The sequence below is a fragment of the Gracilinanus agilis genome, chromosome 2 (assembly GCF_016433145.1).
Source record: "Gracilinanus agilis isolate LMUSP501 chromosome 2, AgileGrace, whole genome shotgun sequence".
NCBI classification, from domain to species: domain Eukaryota; kingdom Metazoa; phylum Chordata; class Mammalia; order Didelphimorphia; family Didelphidae; genus Gracilinanus; species Gracilinanus agilis.
In genome coordinates, this window is record NC_058131.1 from 637,249,664 (window position 1) to 637,268,480 (window position 18,817).

The following is an 18,817-nucleotide window of genomic DNA, read 5'->3' on the forward strand; positions in this document are numbered from 1 at the left end:
TTCAGAAGCACCTCAAGTGCCGCCATCTACCCACATCCTTTTCTTTCCTCACCTACACACTAATATGCTTCCTCTTTGAAATGAAATCCATAATCACATTTTACAATTTGGCCTAATTATCCATAAAAGTAAAAACCAAGCAGATGAAGAATATCTGTTTTTCAGACTGTGGCAGAGATTATCCAGAACAGTGCAAGGTGTAGAATGCAAAAGGAAAATTGAAAATTGTATTTTTTGGAAATTGTTAAATTATTTTAATGACCATAAGCTCTGAAACAAAGCACATCCTCTTAATATTCATATTTTTGTGGTATTGCTATATCAAGGATTGCCTGAAATACACTAAAAAGATGTAGGGCTAATTTGAATAGACTATAACACTAAAAACAAGGAATTTTGCAGAAGTGATAATAAAGGCCATCATCAAATGAGGATCTGACCAGAATAAAAGATGGGCTGGTTGAGTAACAAGAATGAAGTATAGGGGGCAGCTGGGTAACTCAGTGGATTGAGAGCTAGGCCTAAAGATGGGAGGTCCTAGGTTCAAATCTGGCCTCAGACACTTCCCAGCTATGTGACCCTGGGCAAGTCACTTGACCCCCATTACCTACCCTTACCTTGGAGCCAATACACAGTATTGACTCCAAGACGGAAGGTAAGGGTTTAAAAAAAAAAAAAGAATGAAGAATAATCACTGTTAATACATGTAACTGATATATGCCATTGGTTTCTATGTAGTATCAGAACAAGAGGAGCACGTTAGGTGGACCCCTACAGCAGATTTACAAGAGAATGTGGACAAGAATCTCACAGGATGGGGAGGCATATGAGGATTATTTGCTGTCTGCATCATAGAGGATGTAACTACATCAATAAGATCAGATTCATTGAAGTCCCCCCCAAAAATATATATATATGTGTGTGTGTGTGTGTACATATGTTCATCTTAAAATTTATAAATCATCATTATATAACTGATGATTTTTCTCCCCTTTTTAACTTCTCCTATCCAACTAGCTGGCTAGTTTTAGATCCAAATTTAAATTTAAACTCAGGCTTCCCAGAAGTTAACGTAATATGCTTTTATATGATATTGACTTTTCTATCCTTTTTAAAGTTTACCTGTGTTTAAATTTTGTCAGATATAGCATTAAAAACTTCAGTATTGGATTTCATTGTTCCCAGATGTTCTGGCAGTAAAATACACTGCCTTGGCTTTACTCTAATTACTCTAAGTTACTCTTATAACATAATTAAAAGTTAGGGTCAGGAAGTTATTATATCTTGGGTTAATACTTTGGGTATCTTTTAGCAAGAGGCAAACATGTCATAGAATGAACAGAAACATCAATCTTGAAACTCTAGTTGTAGAGGACTTAGCTTTGCAATATTTACAGTAAAAAATTCTGTAGAATGTCATTTTGATTGACAGCTGGCTTTATCCATTTTTAGGTCAATAGTAAGAAAATACCATTTATTTCTATGCAAACTTTAATAAGGATGTGGAATAACTAATTTGTTTTCTCATAGCCAAATGCATTCCATTGCATTTTTCTGAAAATCTTAACCTTCTGTCTTAGAATCAGTATTGGTTCCAAGGCAGAAGAGCAGTAAAGGCTAGGCATTTTAAGGTTAAGTGACTTACCCAGAATCACACAGCTAGGAAATATCTAAAGCCATATTTTAAACCAGGCCCTCCTGTTTCCAGGCTTGGCTCCCTATCCACAGAACTATCTAGGTTCCCCTTTCCCATTGCTTTTTACACTATTTGCATTTTGCCTTAGAAAGCAAAAGATTAAATGAAAATATGAGAGGAAACTGAGGAGACATTGATGGGTCTGAGTATCCCTTTACCAAAACACTTTGTGACTCATTTTTCCACTTTAAAAATTAGATAACCCAAAATTGGTGCGTTCATTTGAATAATAATTTAATGGAACTCATAGATTTAGAGCTGAGAGGAACCTTAGATGCCAGTTTAAGCCCTTCACTTTATACATGTGGAAACTGAGGCCCAGAGAAGTCACTCAGCAGTATATGATTAAAATGAGATTTGAATTCAGGACTTCTGACTTTACAACTAATGCTTTTTCTTCTATGCCATACTACTTTTGGATATATAAAGTAAAATTTTGTCACAATTTAATTGACTTAGCACTTGGAGAGAGTATAAGAAAAGATAGGTTTAAAATTTTGGCACATTTTTATTTACCAAAGGTTTAGAGGTGTGAATTAGGGAAGATTAGTTCTTTTTACTGTCTATTTTATATGTTCTAATGCCCATTTCACCAAAGTTTATTAAAATCCAATTCATCATAATCACATATGATTCAGAGAGAAGCTAAAGGCAGAATGGGTACATAGAACATTCAGAAATGGTGTCCTAAGTAAGGATTGGAAAGTTTTTGGGAGGATACTTCAGGAAACTTCTTAGACCGATCTGAACAAGATTTTGGGAATAAGAAAGTTGGAAATAATAAGGGTCAATGCCTTCAAAATTCTCTCATGCTCTTCTGTGCAGAGAGATTTACTTCCCTGGATTATAGTTAATCACATCTTAAATAATATTTTGTGCAGTTATTGAAACTTTGGCCAGGCTCCTATAAGCCATTTTATAGTGGTGCTACTTTGAAAAACAAAAACCTCTAAGCCCTAAGAGGTATTATTGTTTCCAAAAATAACTATTGCATCTATCAAGAAAAAGGCTCTACCACTTTAGATGAATTAAAACATGAGCATGTATATCATTCAAATCTTTTCTTATAATTTACAGATGTTAGGACTGGCACAAGGATGTTTTGACCACACCATTCCATATCTTAAAGAAAGAATGCAGTTTGGTAAATCAATATATTCTTTTCAGGTAAAAATTATAAAGATCATTTTACTCTATTCATTTCTTTTGTATTATCTGATAGTTCATAAATTTGTAAAGGATTTAGATGGGGTAGCAGTAAGAGTAAAAATCAGAAGTCGCTTGCTAAAAATAGGAAGCTACATGAGGGTGGGAAATATGGCTTATCTCAAAATTTTGTCTTAAAATATTTTATTTGCAGTTCCAAAATCTACTTTCCCTTTTATTCCCCCAGCAATATGAAAAGGCAAGAAGAATGAAGCTCATTACAAATGTGTAGTCATGCAAAACAAATTCTTAACCATGTCAAAAAAGGAAGGAAAAATAACATTTTTTGTTATAATACTCCTATGTCTATTATTGCTCTGTCCGGAGGTGGATAACATGTTTCAGCATGGGGCTTTTGAAACTGTAGTTAATCCTTTGGTTAATCAGAGTTCCAAGGTCTTTCAAGATTGATTGTCCTTATAATATGATTGTCATCGTTTAAGTTGTTCTCTTACCTTTGTTCACTTTACTCTACATCAGTTCATACAAGTCTTCCCAGGTTTTTCTGAATCCATCCCTTTCATTATTTCTTACAATACAAGTATTGCATTCATACATCATAATTTGTCCAGCCATCACCCAGTTGATGGACACCTTCTTCATTTCTAGTTCTTTGGTACTCCAAAAGGAACAATTATAAATATTTTTTTACATGAGGGTCCTTTTCCTCTTTCTTTTGTATAGTTGGAAAATCTTGAACCCCTAAAAACTACATTACCCAAAATTCCTTTCTGTATTACCTAGAATGCTTTTCCTTTTGTCTATGTGTGGTCACGTTTTGTATAAGTTCTGAGGCTCCACCTTTTTCTTCCTCTTTTTGCTCTAGTGAGCAGGCTAAATAGTTAGGTCTCTTACTTTAGTTATTATTAATAAATCTTTATTAAATAGAATACCTTAGTTATAGAATATTAATTTTAAAAATCCACATTTTGGCAACCATGAAGGGATAGAATTCTCAACTATTTTTTAAGACTAGAGAGTAGAAAAATTTTGCAAAGCCTCGTACTCTTCCAAGACCACCTGCTTCTGTAGCTCGCTGTCCCTGCTTCCACTTCTGCTTCTCAAGTCCATCTGTTTGAGCAAGCATTCCTCACTGCTGCTCTGCCCACCTGCTTTCGCAGCAACGTGGCCACTACTGCTACTGCCTGGGTATTGCTAAGGTATGCTGGGAAGTCTGAGAGCCGTTTGGAGTTTGGAAATGTCTTCTTGGTGAAGTATAAATCTAACCACCCCAGTCCCTTCCCCCATCCCATGCTGATGTTAGCCTGCGTTAGCCAATTTTTAAACTGAAGTCTTAAGCTTCACCCTGGACTCCTGGCTGAGAGAGATTTGCAACTCAGGAATTTTTTTTTCACAGGAAGGGGACTTCTCTGCCATTTTTCTTTTGAGGGCAAAGAGATTTGTAGATTTGAAGTAGAAGCTTTGGGGATTTTGTCTCTACTTTTTGGCCAGTCCTTCATATGCAAATACCCTATTGTCCTCCCTAGTAATTTTGCCCTTCTCTCTGTTTACTCTGTAAACAAACTCCATTCCTATCTTCTTGAGGATAAAATGCTATTGCAAAGCATGCTTGAATCTCTGCAGTTTAAATTCTTTGAGCTCCCTAGTACATATTGGCTCTGCTTGATTTTCTTACTCACAGTTTGTATCTTCATTGGTTACTTACCATCCTGCTTCCTTCCCCACAAGAAGAATATGCACAAAGCTATTCTGTTTAAACTAGAAGCCAAACTGAAATAGTTTGACAAAGTTTTGATAGTCTTAAATGCTCTCAACAAGCAGAGTGGAAATTTTGCCCAATAGGTATATGAAAAACTTAACATGGGTGACAAACGAAATGCAAATGGTTGATTTATATGGGGGAAGGGAAAGAACCTTAAAAGAGATCTGGAAATGTATTGCTTGCTAATCATTTTCAGCTTTTTCCCTCAAGATAGTAAGCAAGTCTATTGGAATTGGTAAAAAGGTTTTCGACTACTCTGCCTGTACCTTGCCATTTGCTTATATTATTATATTTGCTGATTTCTTTAAGGTTTAAATTTTTTAAGTTTCTCTACTAATTTAATCAATATCTTTTCTGTTATATGATTCTTTATCTATACTGTTTCCCTATGATTTTACTGAACAACATATCATTGTAAAAAGCTCATAAGTCTTATGTATCCTGGCCTGGATTTGTCATCTTAACTATCAAGGTCACATCCTTTTCTTTCTTTTTGCCTTTGTTAATTGTCACATACTGGATGATAGAGGGACTCCATCAAAACTGGTTATAACCTGTATGCAACCTTTGGATAATTTAATGAGCTAAATATCTCAGTTGTTTTTAATAGGTCCATTTTGTAGCTCAAGTGATTATTATATATCCCCACCTCCACATTTGTAAAAAATTTAATGGCTGAGATATATAATAGAGGAGCTAGGAAGGTTTTTCTAGGGTGTGGTACCCCTAGAATGCTCCCAGGTAGCAAGTGGCTTCTGGATGATTTAATACTTTGACTCATCGACTTATTCTACTCCTCCACCAGAATAATTTAAATTCTTGGTGATGTTTTAGACCCAAATAGGTTTTCATCAGCAGTTACAAAGGTTGAAAGATTTCCTATATCTGTAGATTTGTGACAAGTATACAACAGTTTATAGGTTTTTTTAAAATATCACACAGCAAGTGGCTATATATAAACTCATATGAATCCTATATAAAAATGGGTTTGTTTGTTGTCAATAACTGGGCTATTGTGAATTTTGGGGATTTGGTAGTTTATTTGAATGTGCATTAGCATTCTAATACTGTTTTGTTTTAATAAATCTGTTATTTTGTGAAAATCATTTGCACTCACACAGTGGATCATGGCCAAAGCTAAAAAGGAAATGGATCTCACTTTTGGGTGAGAAACCTTTGTATTCTACCTCTCCTTGGCTGACACAGTGTGTTACTGATTGTAAGCTATATATTTTTGATTTTTAAAATATTTTTACTGTTTTTTCCTTATATTTTCAATATAGTATTTGAGTACTTTGAAGTACATATAATCAATATTAATCTTTTTCTTTTTTGATTTTGTGGTAATATAAGTTTAAAATACTTTTGTTTTAATATAAATGCATATCCCCAAAGCTTTAAACTATAGAATAATGCCATCGATTGTTTTTTAAAAATTATGGGATTATGGGACTTTGATTAATAATTCTGTCTGATTCCAGAATAAGGAATATAAAAAGAGCCACTGCACAGTGCTAAAGAAGCACAAAGCTAACCTGCATGGTGCCAATCAAGCACAAGGTCAAAGAGACCAACCAATTGCAGTGGGATTGATATAATTTTGAGCCAAGCCAAGAGGACTTGGAACTTGTTTGGGGTTCAAGGTTGTGTCTATTTTGACATATGTCAGAGGCAGGTCTTCCTCTGAACCACATTCTAACAAGCACCTCTTTTTAGCTTCTATCCCGGCTCCCATTTGCTCCTATGATCTAGTCCCTTTTCTGTCTTTCATGCTGTGGCAAAATTTCTGTAATCCTGGCCTCTGGTTGGGTAAGTGCATAATTACATAAATCACTTTAATTGGACCCTGATTCAAGGACCTGCTATACCTTCATTTTTCCTTTACTTAGATTTTTTTAGACATAAGACTTTAATATTTTATATTTTATCCACAAGTTATTTTTTCTCTTTTATGTGGATTTTTTTGATGTTTTTTAATTTCTTTTTCAACTGATTCATATACCTTATAACTCAGCCATATATCCCTGAGTGATCCCTGTGTTATTATCCGCCTCAGGAGGGACTATGTTATTGTTGTGAACTTTGATTTGATTTTGAACAATTTTAGGATATGAAACTAGCTACCTCCCAGAATCCTGAAGGCACCATGAAGATGCCTGCAGGAACCACACGCTGCACCAGAAGATCCACAGTGAACTTTGGAATGTGAATTTGAACTATCAGGGATTGAAAACATTTGTTTTTAATGTATACTCTTCTGCCAAAGGGGACTGCCCCCAAATTGGTTTTTTGTCAATCTAGCAATCATTGATTTTGTTCTCTTTTCCTTTTATCCACAAATTATTGCAATTTATAAGTTAGTTATGTTTCCATGATCCTTTTGTGGAGACTGGTCTCCCAATAGGATCACAGGAGGGAATGTCTAGTTGAAAAATCTTGAACCTCCTAAAAACTACATTACCCAAAATTCTTTCTGTATTACCTAGGATGCTTTTTCTTTTGTCTATGTTTGCGTGGTCACGTTTTATATAAGTTCTGAGGTTCTGCCTCTTTCGTTCTCTCTTTGCTCTGGCGAGTGGGCTAAATAGCTAGGTCTCTAATTATTATTAGTAAATCTTTATTAAATATAATACCGTAGTTATTAAATATAAATTTTAAAATCCACACTTTGATCTATTTGGGATGTAGACTTAGTAGCAATATTGCTAAGTATGCATAATTTTTATAGCTTTTGGTTTATAATTCCAAATTGCTTTCCAGAATGTTTGGACTACTTTACAACTATACGAACAGTTCATTAAAGATTTTTCCAGGGTAGTGAGGGGGCTTGGTAAGATAGCCAGGTTTGAAGACAAGCATGCAATAATATATTTTTTAATCAAAATTACAGTTTTTGAAACAAATGTTTTAGGATTATTTTAGAGGATTCTAGGTTTTCAAGATTACTTTTCTTTTCAATACTGTTTTTTATTTATCTATAACTATTTGTTCTTATATTTCATATAAAATTTGAATTCATTACTGAATAAGGCTCCTATGTTATAAATACCCAATGTTTCTCAGATATATCAGAGCATAACTTTCAGGACTAACTCTTCCACTAGATCCTGTTTGATTTGATTAGGGTTCTTAAGTTAGATGGGTAATTATGTCTTTCACGTCAGGCATCAGAACTCTTCCAGTTTTCAATAAATTTTTCTGCCTAATGTTTCCAAGGGTTTATTCTATGTTTCTCCTTTCATAGTGAAGTTTTCAAAACTTCTTATAGGTTAGGCAGTTCTTTTAAGTGAAATATGAAAAATAGCTTCTACTATATTCCACTACCCTGAAAAGAAAACTTGCTGTTTTTTTATGTTGCTTGATAGTGGTGCATTATTGTTACTTGCAAGAACAATAATTGTTTTAAAATGTTTTTAGCACTCTTGCATTTGAAAATTTTTTGTGCTTTGGAAAATTTAAGAATCAAGATTGTTTTTCAGCTAATGAAATTAATAGATATAACCAAGTTTTGGGCATTATTAGAATTTACCATGTACTCTTTTTTTAAGGATTAGAAATTAAAAATTAGGTGGAAAAAAAGTTTTTATTTAATCTTATACTATCTTCTATTTTATTATCTTGAGTATTTATTGAAAGGAATTATATGAACTTTGAAATGCTCCAAGAAAAGAGGATTTTAACAATGCATATGGTATCATATTTCATTTTAGAATGTAGATTAAGCAGTATTTTAAAAAGTAATGCATATGAATTTCCTTTTGCTACATTCTGAGTCTGGCAGTTTTCCCTAACAAGGCATTCCTTTAAGAATGAGAGATGATTCTGCAAACTACAATTATAACTCTCTAATTTTGGGTTTGAATATTGTAGGGAATTCAACATCAAACAGCTCAAGTAGCCACACAGCTTGAAGCTGCAAGATTGCTAACATACAATGCTGCCAGACTTGTAGAAACTGGGAAACCATTTATAAAAGAAGCCTCCATGGCCAAGTATTTTTCAGCAGAGGTAAGAATAAAAATCTGTGCCTAGTTTTTTCCTTGTGTATGTAAATGGTTTATAGAGAGATTTCCTCATAATTATTAAGTAAATCTAATGACATAGATAGGCCAACTTCCACTTTTGGTAACTGAATAAATGAAGATGTGATTGGGGTATTTTAATATTTTGAGGGCACAAAGTTTCTATTTAGTGAGTTGTCTCTTGCAGGGTCCTTATATGGAAACTGAATTATTTGAAAGAATTAATACTTCAATTATAAGTCAGTTTAGGTACTTCTTAATGGTGAGATCAAATTCAGAGTTTTCAGTTTGGTAAGATGAAAAAAAGTTAAATACCATAGAGAATTATTATTTAGTAACAAATTACCACAAACCACACTATGAAGGGAACAACAAAGAAACTATTTCTCCTAGTTCCCTGAATATGCTAATGTTCTATGTTACATGTTAATGGTTTTCTAAAGAAAAAACACCTTTGTTCTGACATGTCATAAATGAGACATTTAATTCACGAGACCTTTCTTTGGAGCTTAGAGAATTACATAGTTATTATTTTAACAATCAGTACTGGCAGTTTACTAATAGTCAAGTGCAGAAAACGGACCAATTTTCTCCCAATAACTAAAGAAAGAAGTCTTGTGGGGAAATGTTGCAGAATTGGCAAGATATTTTTAGGGAATAGGGGAAGGGAAACAGAAACCAAATGATATTCTCTTATAAACTGTCATCCTTTTCAACTAAAATTTGTGGTGATTATTTGCAAAAGTGTTTTCCATAATAAAAAAAGTTTAATTTCAGAATATAAGACTGTGTAGCAAATTATGTAATATTTAAATTTTTTGCTAGGTTGCTGGACTGACAACTAGTAAATGCATAGAGTGGATGGGTGGAGTAGGATATACTAAAAATTATCCAATGGAAAAATACTTCCGAGATGCAAAAATTGGTAAGTAGGTCTATTTTTATAGTCTTAATTAGTCATAAAATATTACCTTCTACTCAGTATATATGTCTGAGGACTAGTTGGGATTTTTTCCCCCTCCTCTTTCTTTTAAAAAATTCAGTTATTTGAAAGCACCCTGGTACATCATTAGAACTTGGATTTATTTTTATGTAACAAACTAATTATAAAGACAAATCTAATGCCAAGTAGTAATTCTAATATTAACTTAATTTCATTGCGTTCTTTTAATGATTGGTATGGCCTAATTTAATTTTAGAAGCTAGTTGTCTTAACAGAGCCTAAACTAGTTCTGGACTTTTCCCTGCTAATTAAATAGGTTAAATTCCAATGACATCATAGTGACCTATTCCATAATAATAGAGCCAAGTCTTATTTATATTTGAGTACTTCATTGATTCTTAATTCTCATCCATGTGTGTTCCTTCCATTGATAAAGATGGCAACCTATTCATACTTCCTCATTCAGTACTATTATTGTCCTTATATTACTACAAATCCCCCACAGAATATCAGTCCAGTGTTCTAGAGACATTCCTCTAGGTTTCTATATTTTCTTTGTAACTCTGAAGGTGGAAACTTGCAGTTTTTAATATTGACTCTGAAAATCTTTGAGCAAAATGGTAAAGTGTTTCACTTTGGAAATTAGTAAAATTCAACAATAACAGAATGTATTAAGAAATTATTTGGCAGGTTGACCAAAGTGTTGTTTGTTTCACCCTCCATTTTTGATTCCTGTCATTATTACTTTTCCTTAGCTTGTTGGAACCAGTTCTGATATATATAACAAAATAGAATCCTTCCTTTGCTATCCACAGTTCTCTGTTTGACAATGCAATGAGATTTAAATTCAACTTTGTATTCTCTATCTATGGTCAGATGCTAGTTGTTATGAGCTTGTGAGTTGTTAATAAAGATTTGAGTTTTGCCATTAATAGAACAACTTTTCTATATGTTTGTTTTCAATAGAATAACTAAACGATAATTTTTAAACTTCTGGTCAGTAAAGCTTTCTTTAGAAAATTTGCGTAACATTTTTGACACCATATGTTTTCTTTTTCTTGTTTCCTTTTCTCCCTCCCATCCTGACCTGTGTTTTAGGTACGATATATGAAGGAACATCAAATATCCAGTTAAGTACTATAGCAAAACTGTTAGGTCAAGAATACTGAAAGTCACCAGAAAATTACACTGCAGCCACTTATGTAAAATGTAAATCATGTGCCTTATTTGGGGAAACAGTGAATACTTTCAAACTGAGACAGTCTTCTGAACTACTTATGTTCTTTTGGAGTATATTAAGTCTCTCTGACTCTTGCGTGATAACAGATGATTCAAAGTGAGTAACTTTGCTGCATGGTATATAAAGGTTACCTTTTCCATAGCATCTGGAAAAGTTATTATTTCTTTTGAGTTAGTTATTAAAAATAAATGTCATTTCATCTTTATTTCAAAATCTACCATATTTGTAATACAAATCAGAGAAATTAGAATCAGAGTATGTTATTTGTATTATAAACTTTGCAGATTCACCAGTGCCTAGTACAGTACATTGAATAGCACATGGTTCTTGAAAGACTAAATGTTGGTAAATTCAGAAATTGATAACAATTCATTTAAAAAAATCTGACTCGTTTTAAATGTTGAAGTGATTTTAAATGTTAAAGAATATGTATAGTATAAGAGTATGTGTCAGTTAATGGAATTATTGGTTAACTTACATTTAATTGTTTTAATTAGAACAAATGTGATGTTTGCTATTAATTGAACTCATTTAAAAATTGAACTCATTTCAGCAAATTATTTAAAAATTAAGTCCCAGTATCACTTTTTAAGACGTGTCTTTAAGAAACTTTGTAAAATATTTTAAACTAGTTAATTTTGTAAAAAATCTTCATCAGGCACCATTTTTCAGTAGCTCAATACCTTTCTGAATTCAAATTGTATTTGTTAACCCTAATTAATTATTGAGCCTTATTATGAATCCAAATACTTTAAATCAAGTCCACAGTAAAATAGGAAGTGTTTTACATTTTTATTTTGAAAGGAATATGTTGCAAAGCAGAAAATATTGACATTTGGTATACAGGTACATTTTCAAAATAGTTTTTCTAATACAAATGATAGTTAGGCATTTGAAATGTGTAAATACATCTTAAAGGCAGAAACTATTTTTGACTAATGGACAGAGAAATAAAGAAAAATTTAGAATGTAGTTCATAAAAGATAGCAGTCTACTACAAAATAAATTCATGGTCAAAATCCCAACATTCAATCCTTCAGAACAACCTGCCAAGAAAGGCAAGAGATTTGTGAAATTTCCATAAGGGAGTTTTTGACATTTTAAATTTCTTTGATTTTTATAAGAAATGAAACTTGCAGATACAAGAATGGGGAAGAGCTTAAAGAATTGGAACATTAACAGATATAAAATGGCAAACATGACCTATCATGTAATAAAGGACTTTCCATTTTGAAAGTCTGACACCCAATTTATTAGCTTTGTTTACTCCTTAAACATATATATTTGCAACCTTTAAATATGGATGTTCTTTGGAAATCTAGGATACCACAAGAGAATAATTGAAGAGAATTTTCTTCTCTTTATCCAAGTAATATCTTTTGGGCATAGCTGATGAGTGGATATGCTTTTTAATAAATAATTTATAAATTTATGATTTATAAATCATTTTGATCATGTCCTCTTTTTCTAGAAGAGAGAGCAATAAGAGATTTTTTGAAGATGTTGTTTTTTCTTGCATCCAAAGATGCAAGAAAGAGCTGCCACACTTCCATTGTTGTTTTCTTTCTTAACCACTCATTTCAGAGCTTTGTAGCTTCTGTACCTTAGTGAATTGGTTTTTTAGTGAAAGTTTGTTGCCCTCCTCAAGGACAGTCATTGCACTTTAATTTATCAGTTAAGATTCTAGAGGAATTGAAAGGGACTTGTTACTAGTGCCAAAAAATTATACATACAAAAATTTTAGCCCTTGCTGGTTTGGCAGGGAAAGGATTTATATTCAACAGAAATGTTTTTGGTCTTCTTAATCATTGGATTGGTGACTTCAGAGATTTGTTTTAGAACACAGGAAAGTAAATAAAAACTATTATGCTTGCCATTGGGTAGCTTGTGATATATTGTTGGCATTACATTGAGCTTAACTGATATTGAATTAATCTAGCTCCTATTAGAAGTAAATAGATAAAACACATATAAGCACTTACTACATGCCAGGCAGCATGCTAAATTATTAAGAATACGTATCTTTACATTTGCCAAAGCCATTGAACACTTGGAGAAATCTTGTATATTAGACCTATGTCAAAAATTTGTATTACTATGTAATATCACATGGACTTGTATGATTATAATATATTTTAATAAATTTTTGAATTAACCTTATTGTTGTTGTATTACTTCATAAATAAATTTTGCTTTCTAACCAGTATTCATCCATGGCATTCTGTGTTGTAAAGTAAATTAGAACTTTTATGGAAAAGTCAAGGGATAAATATCTTAAGGTTTCCATGTTCTGATAAATGTAGATTTGTTCATTACTGTCCATTTAAATGACATTTGGGGAAAAAATCAGTGATCCCTGCTTTCTTTTTCTTTAGTAATGATGAATAATTGATTTAAAGATACAATAAAACCTTCATTTACTGAGGGTTAATATTTACCTACTTATATAAGCCATTTCTGTCCGTTTTCCCAGTAAGATTCTTAGTGGCGGTTATACTTTTACATTCTGAGTCTCCAGGCAAAATTGTTAGGGAGAATCTTCTTGTTCCTTTTGTTAATTTTAAACTAAAGACATCACCAGCCAAAAAAAAGGTCTCTGCAGTATTGTTGTGAGGAGGATTATTTAGTTATTATTTAGGAGACCTAACAGGAAGGACTGGAGAATTGCAAATGGAATGGGGAAGCAGGAAGTGTGGCTTGCTCTCTGAGAAGGACTCCATGGTGGTTGGAACAAGCTGTAACTGACCCTGGGAGACCTCAGAGCTAATGGAGTTGTACCCTTATTCCCTGGGATTTGGGAGAGTGGTGTAAAGGCTAAAAAGGCAGACATCAATCCTGCAAGTCAACACTGAGTAGGGAAGTGGCCTTTGATTTGGTGGACAGCTTGCAGACTTTACTCCCTACCTGGCTACTTTGGATCATCAGTTCTGGAGGAGTTGGCTCCTGGCATCCTGAAACATCTCTGGAATAGTTGTGAGACCCCAAAAATCAAGCCCTCTTTCTCAGGTCCTTAGCCAAGCTGTCAAAACCTGGCAGAAGCCAGGCTGGCTAAGGTTACCCTTAGGCTCCGGTCCTGGGTTGTTAGTCATAGTTTTACCTAACCCCCTTTCAAATCCCCTCATAATTAAACTGATTCCCTTTGTGTTTTTAGTAATTTAAGGTCCTCATTGTGTGAATGTAATAATCTGAATTTATTCCAGGCTGGGTGGGGCTGAGTGACAGTTGGTCAGGCTTAACTGCCATTTCAGTCAATGGTCATTCCCTTATAGTTAAACCTGGTTCCCTGACTTGTAAAGTCTCTCCCATTGTCCCTTCCTGTCTCCTATCTACCCCACTGAGCCCACTATTATGGGGTTTTCCCCATAATAGTATAGATAGCATGCATGTCTGGCCTTTACGAAGTTATTTTCAGAAAGTTATAGTGTTGATTTTGTTTCATTTTTAATCATACAGGTGATTTCTGACTTTGTTAATGTAGGGAACTCCCTTCTCTACTAATGATGATCAGCCACTAACTGTTCTACAAACTTATAATCCTAAGAGAGCTACTTGGAATCCTAAATGGTACATTGACTTGTGGGGATCCTTGAATCGATTGATTGAGGCAGCATTGAATCAGAGGTGGTACTTGAATTCAAGTTTTTCTGATTCCCAGCTGGCTTTTTATCCACTAAACTTTGCTGCCTCTCTGGTTTATGGTGGTATACTCCTTACTTAAATAACAGTTATCACTCTAGATCCAAAAGTAGATCTAATTTTGTTTTCCTTTTTCCTAAATTATATTGGGGGCTATGTTTTTTTCTCATATCATTGTCTCAGTAGTCCCTTCGTGTGCCATACCATTTTATTTGTAGACTGGTCTGACCATAGGAATAGGCAGATATCCACATGATATATATAATAGGAGGAGATACATTTGAACACCGTGTTCAAGGCACTATGATAATAACGGAGAACCTGGAGACAAAACCAAAATTGCCCTCACCCTTAAGTAGTTTTCCACTGGGAAGGAAATGACATATACACAAATATGAAAATATTATAAAAGGAAAATTGTAGAGCTAGAGAACACTGACTAGGTGATCAGGAAAGCCTTTGTATCCTTTGTAGAGAGTAGCTGAGGTGAACCTCAAAAGAACAGGTATTCTAAGAGTGATAACAGAGAGAGGGCATTCCGGGTGTAAGGAAAGACTTGTGCAAATGCATAGTTAGGAAATGATGATGATGGGAGTAGAGGAAACCCTGACTATAATTCTGCAGATGAATCCTCATAAACTGTACAGAAGTCACACCTGATGCCAGCTTAGGCATTACATCTCCAGCAGAAGGAGGGGATGAGGCACTTTCAGAAGACACCCTACGCATGTATCGGGTTCTTTGTCCTTTTGTCCATAGGAAAGGAGTGAATGCCTTTGACCACATAACTTCCTCTTTTAACTTTTGATACTGAATCTGTGATCTCTTCCCTGTGAGTACTTCCTCTTGCAATGCAGATCATACTATCAGCCTCCCCTTTTGGTGGGGCTCTTGTCCCTCTCCTCTCATTTGCAGTTCTCAGTAAGGAGAATTTCATTCAATTCAACAAACATTTTAGTGTTCACTATGTGCAAAATATTGTGCTATGAACTAATGTAATTCAAAATACTAATTCACTGCATAGCCAAGACATAAATTGTTTCCTAGTTCTACAGACATACAATGGGATTGCTCATTGTTGCTCTCACTACAACAAAACAATTAGAAGCATCCCATCCTCATCAGCAGGAATCCTTCAGGAGAGGCCCAGAAGCCAAGCACTAGTCAAGAGTTGAGTTCTGGGGAGTCGCTGTGTCTAGTCTCCATGCCAAGAGGTGAAAGCATTGAGAGGGAATTGGAATGTTGAGCACATCTCTGGCAGCAGAGCCCATATTAATTCAGAAACTAGAGCAAAAGTGAAAATGTCAGAGCAGGAGCCAGGTAACCCAAATCAATTCAGAAGCAGGATTTTTGCTGAAGAACAATTTAGCTTTGCTCAGTTTGTTCTTTGGCAGAATATCAGAATACCCTTTTCCAGCAGATCTTCATGCACACCGGACTCAGAATGTAGAAAGTTGGCTATAATGAGATTTTGCCTTTACTAGCTGTAAAGTTATTACATGTCTGGAAAGAGAATGGCAAAAAGCTTACATTTCTATGGTCTAGGATTTTTGAAATCAAATAGTTTTCCTTATAGGTAGGATTTTTCATTTTTTTGAATATAGAATTGAACAGAATTGATTCCAGGGCTGTGTGCAACACTATAACCAGACTTGAATCCTTTTAAGACAGGAACAACTAGCATTTACATAGCACTTTAAAAACACTTTATAAATCACTTTACAAAACAATGCTGGTCCTATTATTACTTCCATTTAACAAATAAGGAAACTGAGGCAGGCAGAAGTTAAATTATTTGCCTAAAGTCATACAACTAGTATGTATCTGAGCCAGAATTCAAACCCAGGTCTTCCTGAGTCTAGGTCTAGCACTCTATCAATTGTGCTATCTAGCTACCTCATGCCTAAGAATGGCAAAGGACAAAAGATAACATCTTTGTATCCTTCATAGAGGCTAACCTCCTTTGACATAATAGGCACTCAGTAAATGATTGCCAGATACATGAATGATTGATTGGACTGGGGAATTCCCCATTGGGCCCTCCTATTCATTCTTGTTACATTTTTAGCTTAGTCCTATAATAGATGTGTAATTGGGTATCATGTACAATTTTTTTGGACATGAACATCCTATCTTTTCAACTGGATTCAGATTCCAAATTGACAGAAACTAGTATTTCTTAATGGGGTTTCTTACTGGGGTTAAACTTGTCATATAGCCATGTTGTATATAATGATAAAACAATATCAATATTGAATATTTGGAAATGTGACCCAGAATATAGACATTTTCCTCCCATCGTGTGATTTTATTATCTAAATATAGTAAGTCATAATCTCAAAGTAAGATTTATGTTCTTTCTAGGCTAAACACTATTCTACCCACTTGTAACCTTAGTTTTACTTGATGATGGAATGCATTCAATTTCAAAATGTTGAATTTGGATTCTTCGGTATAACGGGAATTGCCAACTGGAAGCCACAAAGCAGTCAGTCTCATGGAGAAAAAAGACATGTGTGTGCTTGATATTGGTGGTGGTGAAAATCATAAACATTTTAGACTTGAAAGGTTTCTTAGTCCAACCTCCCCTTTTTTTTTTTTATAAATGAGACCACAGAGTAAAGTGATTTGTCTATAAAGTCATACATTAAATGAAAAAACCAGGGCTAGAACCCAAGTCTTCAGACTCCAAACCCAGGGTTCTTTGTGCTCCACTTGGTATTATAGGCAGTGTGGAATAGTGGATAGACTGCTGGAATCGAAATCAGAACTGTGTTCCTAGCTTTCCTCTGTTCCTTATTGTATGAATCTGACTGGATTACCTAACCTCTCTTCTCTTCAATTTCTTTTGTAAAATAGGAACTATGATGACTATAATACCTATGCAACAGGATTGTTGTAAGACTTTAAAATTTGTGTTACGATTTTCCCATTTTTATTTTTAATTATTCCATTTTAAAATTAGGCAAACTGAGATAGGGACCAATGCCTTTAAAAGCACCCAGATGGTTAGATAAATTCTCCTGGTTCTTAATGAACTAAGCAGTACTAGAAATCTCTGTGACTTAATTATCTTTACTGGGGGAAAATAGTATTGCCTCATGACAACACTGATAGAACAGGGGGAATATGGAGGGAAGAGTAAAAGTTGGGGTATTGAATGAAGCAAGTACATACTGCTTCCTTTGGAAATGTGTTCTTGCTGACTCCTTCAGAATGTCATTAGTTTTGACTTACTGCCAAGAACTCTCCTTCTTTCTTTCCAGATCCCTAGATTTGGTTATCCCCAAGCTCTCATTTGATCCTTCATGAAATTCTGCTTATTCTCATCTACTTTATTACGAGGTGAATCATAACTAACTTTCCTCAGGAAGACTCATTTTCTCAGGCCCATAATTACTACCACAAGTCAGCCCTCTGGGTAAAGGGAAGGAAAGGGTAACAAAACAAGGACAAGCAAGATTTCATTCATTTTTGACTTTTAAATTTATTTTTCTTAAAATACACAAGTGTGATTCTAATTATTGCCCTCGCAGAACCTGAAATTGGTCCCTTTTATTCCCTATAACATCAACACCATAGTCTTCCAAGGATAGCTTTTCATTGTTAGGAAATTCTGCCTTATATTGAACTGAAATCTGCTTCCCTGCTATATAATGACAAGGGAGGGCTGGCACAGTCCTAAGAAATGACACAATTTCAAGTTACTCTTGTAGGTTCTGATGAAACGAGTTAAAATTTTGTCCTGATTATGTTTAACTACCTTGAAAATACTTTTTTACTAGTTTTCACATGCATCCAGCCCTGTTTCAGAGAACTCCAATTAGTATGCAGTGAATGCATTATAAATGTACACAGTAGAAAGAGGAACAAGTTGTTCCTTTCTCAGGGTAAAAATGCAAAAGTCCTAGACTTTTGAGCTGGAAGGGACCTGAGTCCATCCCCTTTATTTTACTGATGAGGAAACCAAGGCCCAAAGAATGACTTGCTCAAAGATTACACGAGTAGTAAATATTAAGCAGTTTCTCTGATTCCAAGTGGAGCTCTCTCTTCATTAAACCAAAGCTATATGTCATCTACTTAGAGGATTTTCATCCAGGAAAATCCCCACTAAAGGATGAGAGACTGAAATACAGTAGCTGATTTTTTATTTTTTAAACCCTTACCTTCCGTCTTGGAGTCAATACTGTGTATTGGCTCCAAGGCAGAAGAGTGGTAAGGGTAGGCAATGGGGGTCAAGTGACTTGCCCAGGGTCACACAGCTGGGAAGTGTCTGAGGCCAGATTTGAACCTAGGACCTCCCGTCTCTAGGCCTGACTCTCAATCCACTGAGCTACCCAGCTGCCCCCTA

The 18,817-nt window shown here is 34.5% G+C and overlaps 1 protein-coding gene across 2 annotated transcripts in view; it reads left to right on the forward strand.

Annotated features, from left to right (window-relative positions):
* Positions 1 to 18,817, forward strand: part of ACADSB (acyl-CoA dehydrogenase short/branched chain) — a 72,789-nt gene that overhangs the window by 41,647 nt on the left and 12,325 nt on the right. Inside the window, exons 8-11 of one of the 2 annotated variants that reach the window (XM_044665660.1) lie at positions 2,774 to 2,863; positions 8,496 to 8,633; positions 9,473 to 9,572; positions 10,689 to 12,990. In XM_044665660.1, the coding sequence (XP_044521595.1) occupies positions 2,774 to 2,863; positions 8,496 to 8,633; positions 9,473 to 9,572; positions 10,689 to 10,759 (399 nt within the window). In that variant the 3' untranslated portion in view covers positions 10,760 to 12,990. Of the gene's footprint in view, positions 1 to 2,773; positions 2,864 to 8,495; positions 8,634 to 9,472; positions 9,573 to 10,688; positions 12,991 to 18,817 lie in introns of those variants that run through there. The other variant, XM_044665661.1, reaches the window with a different exon arrangement.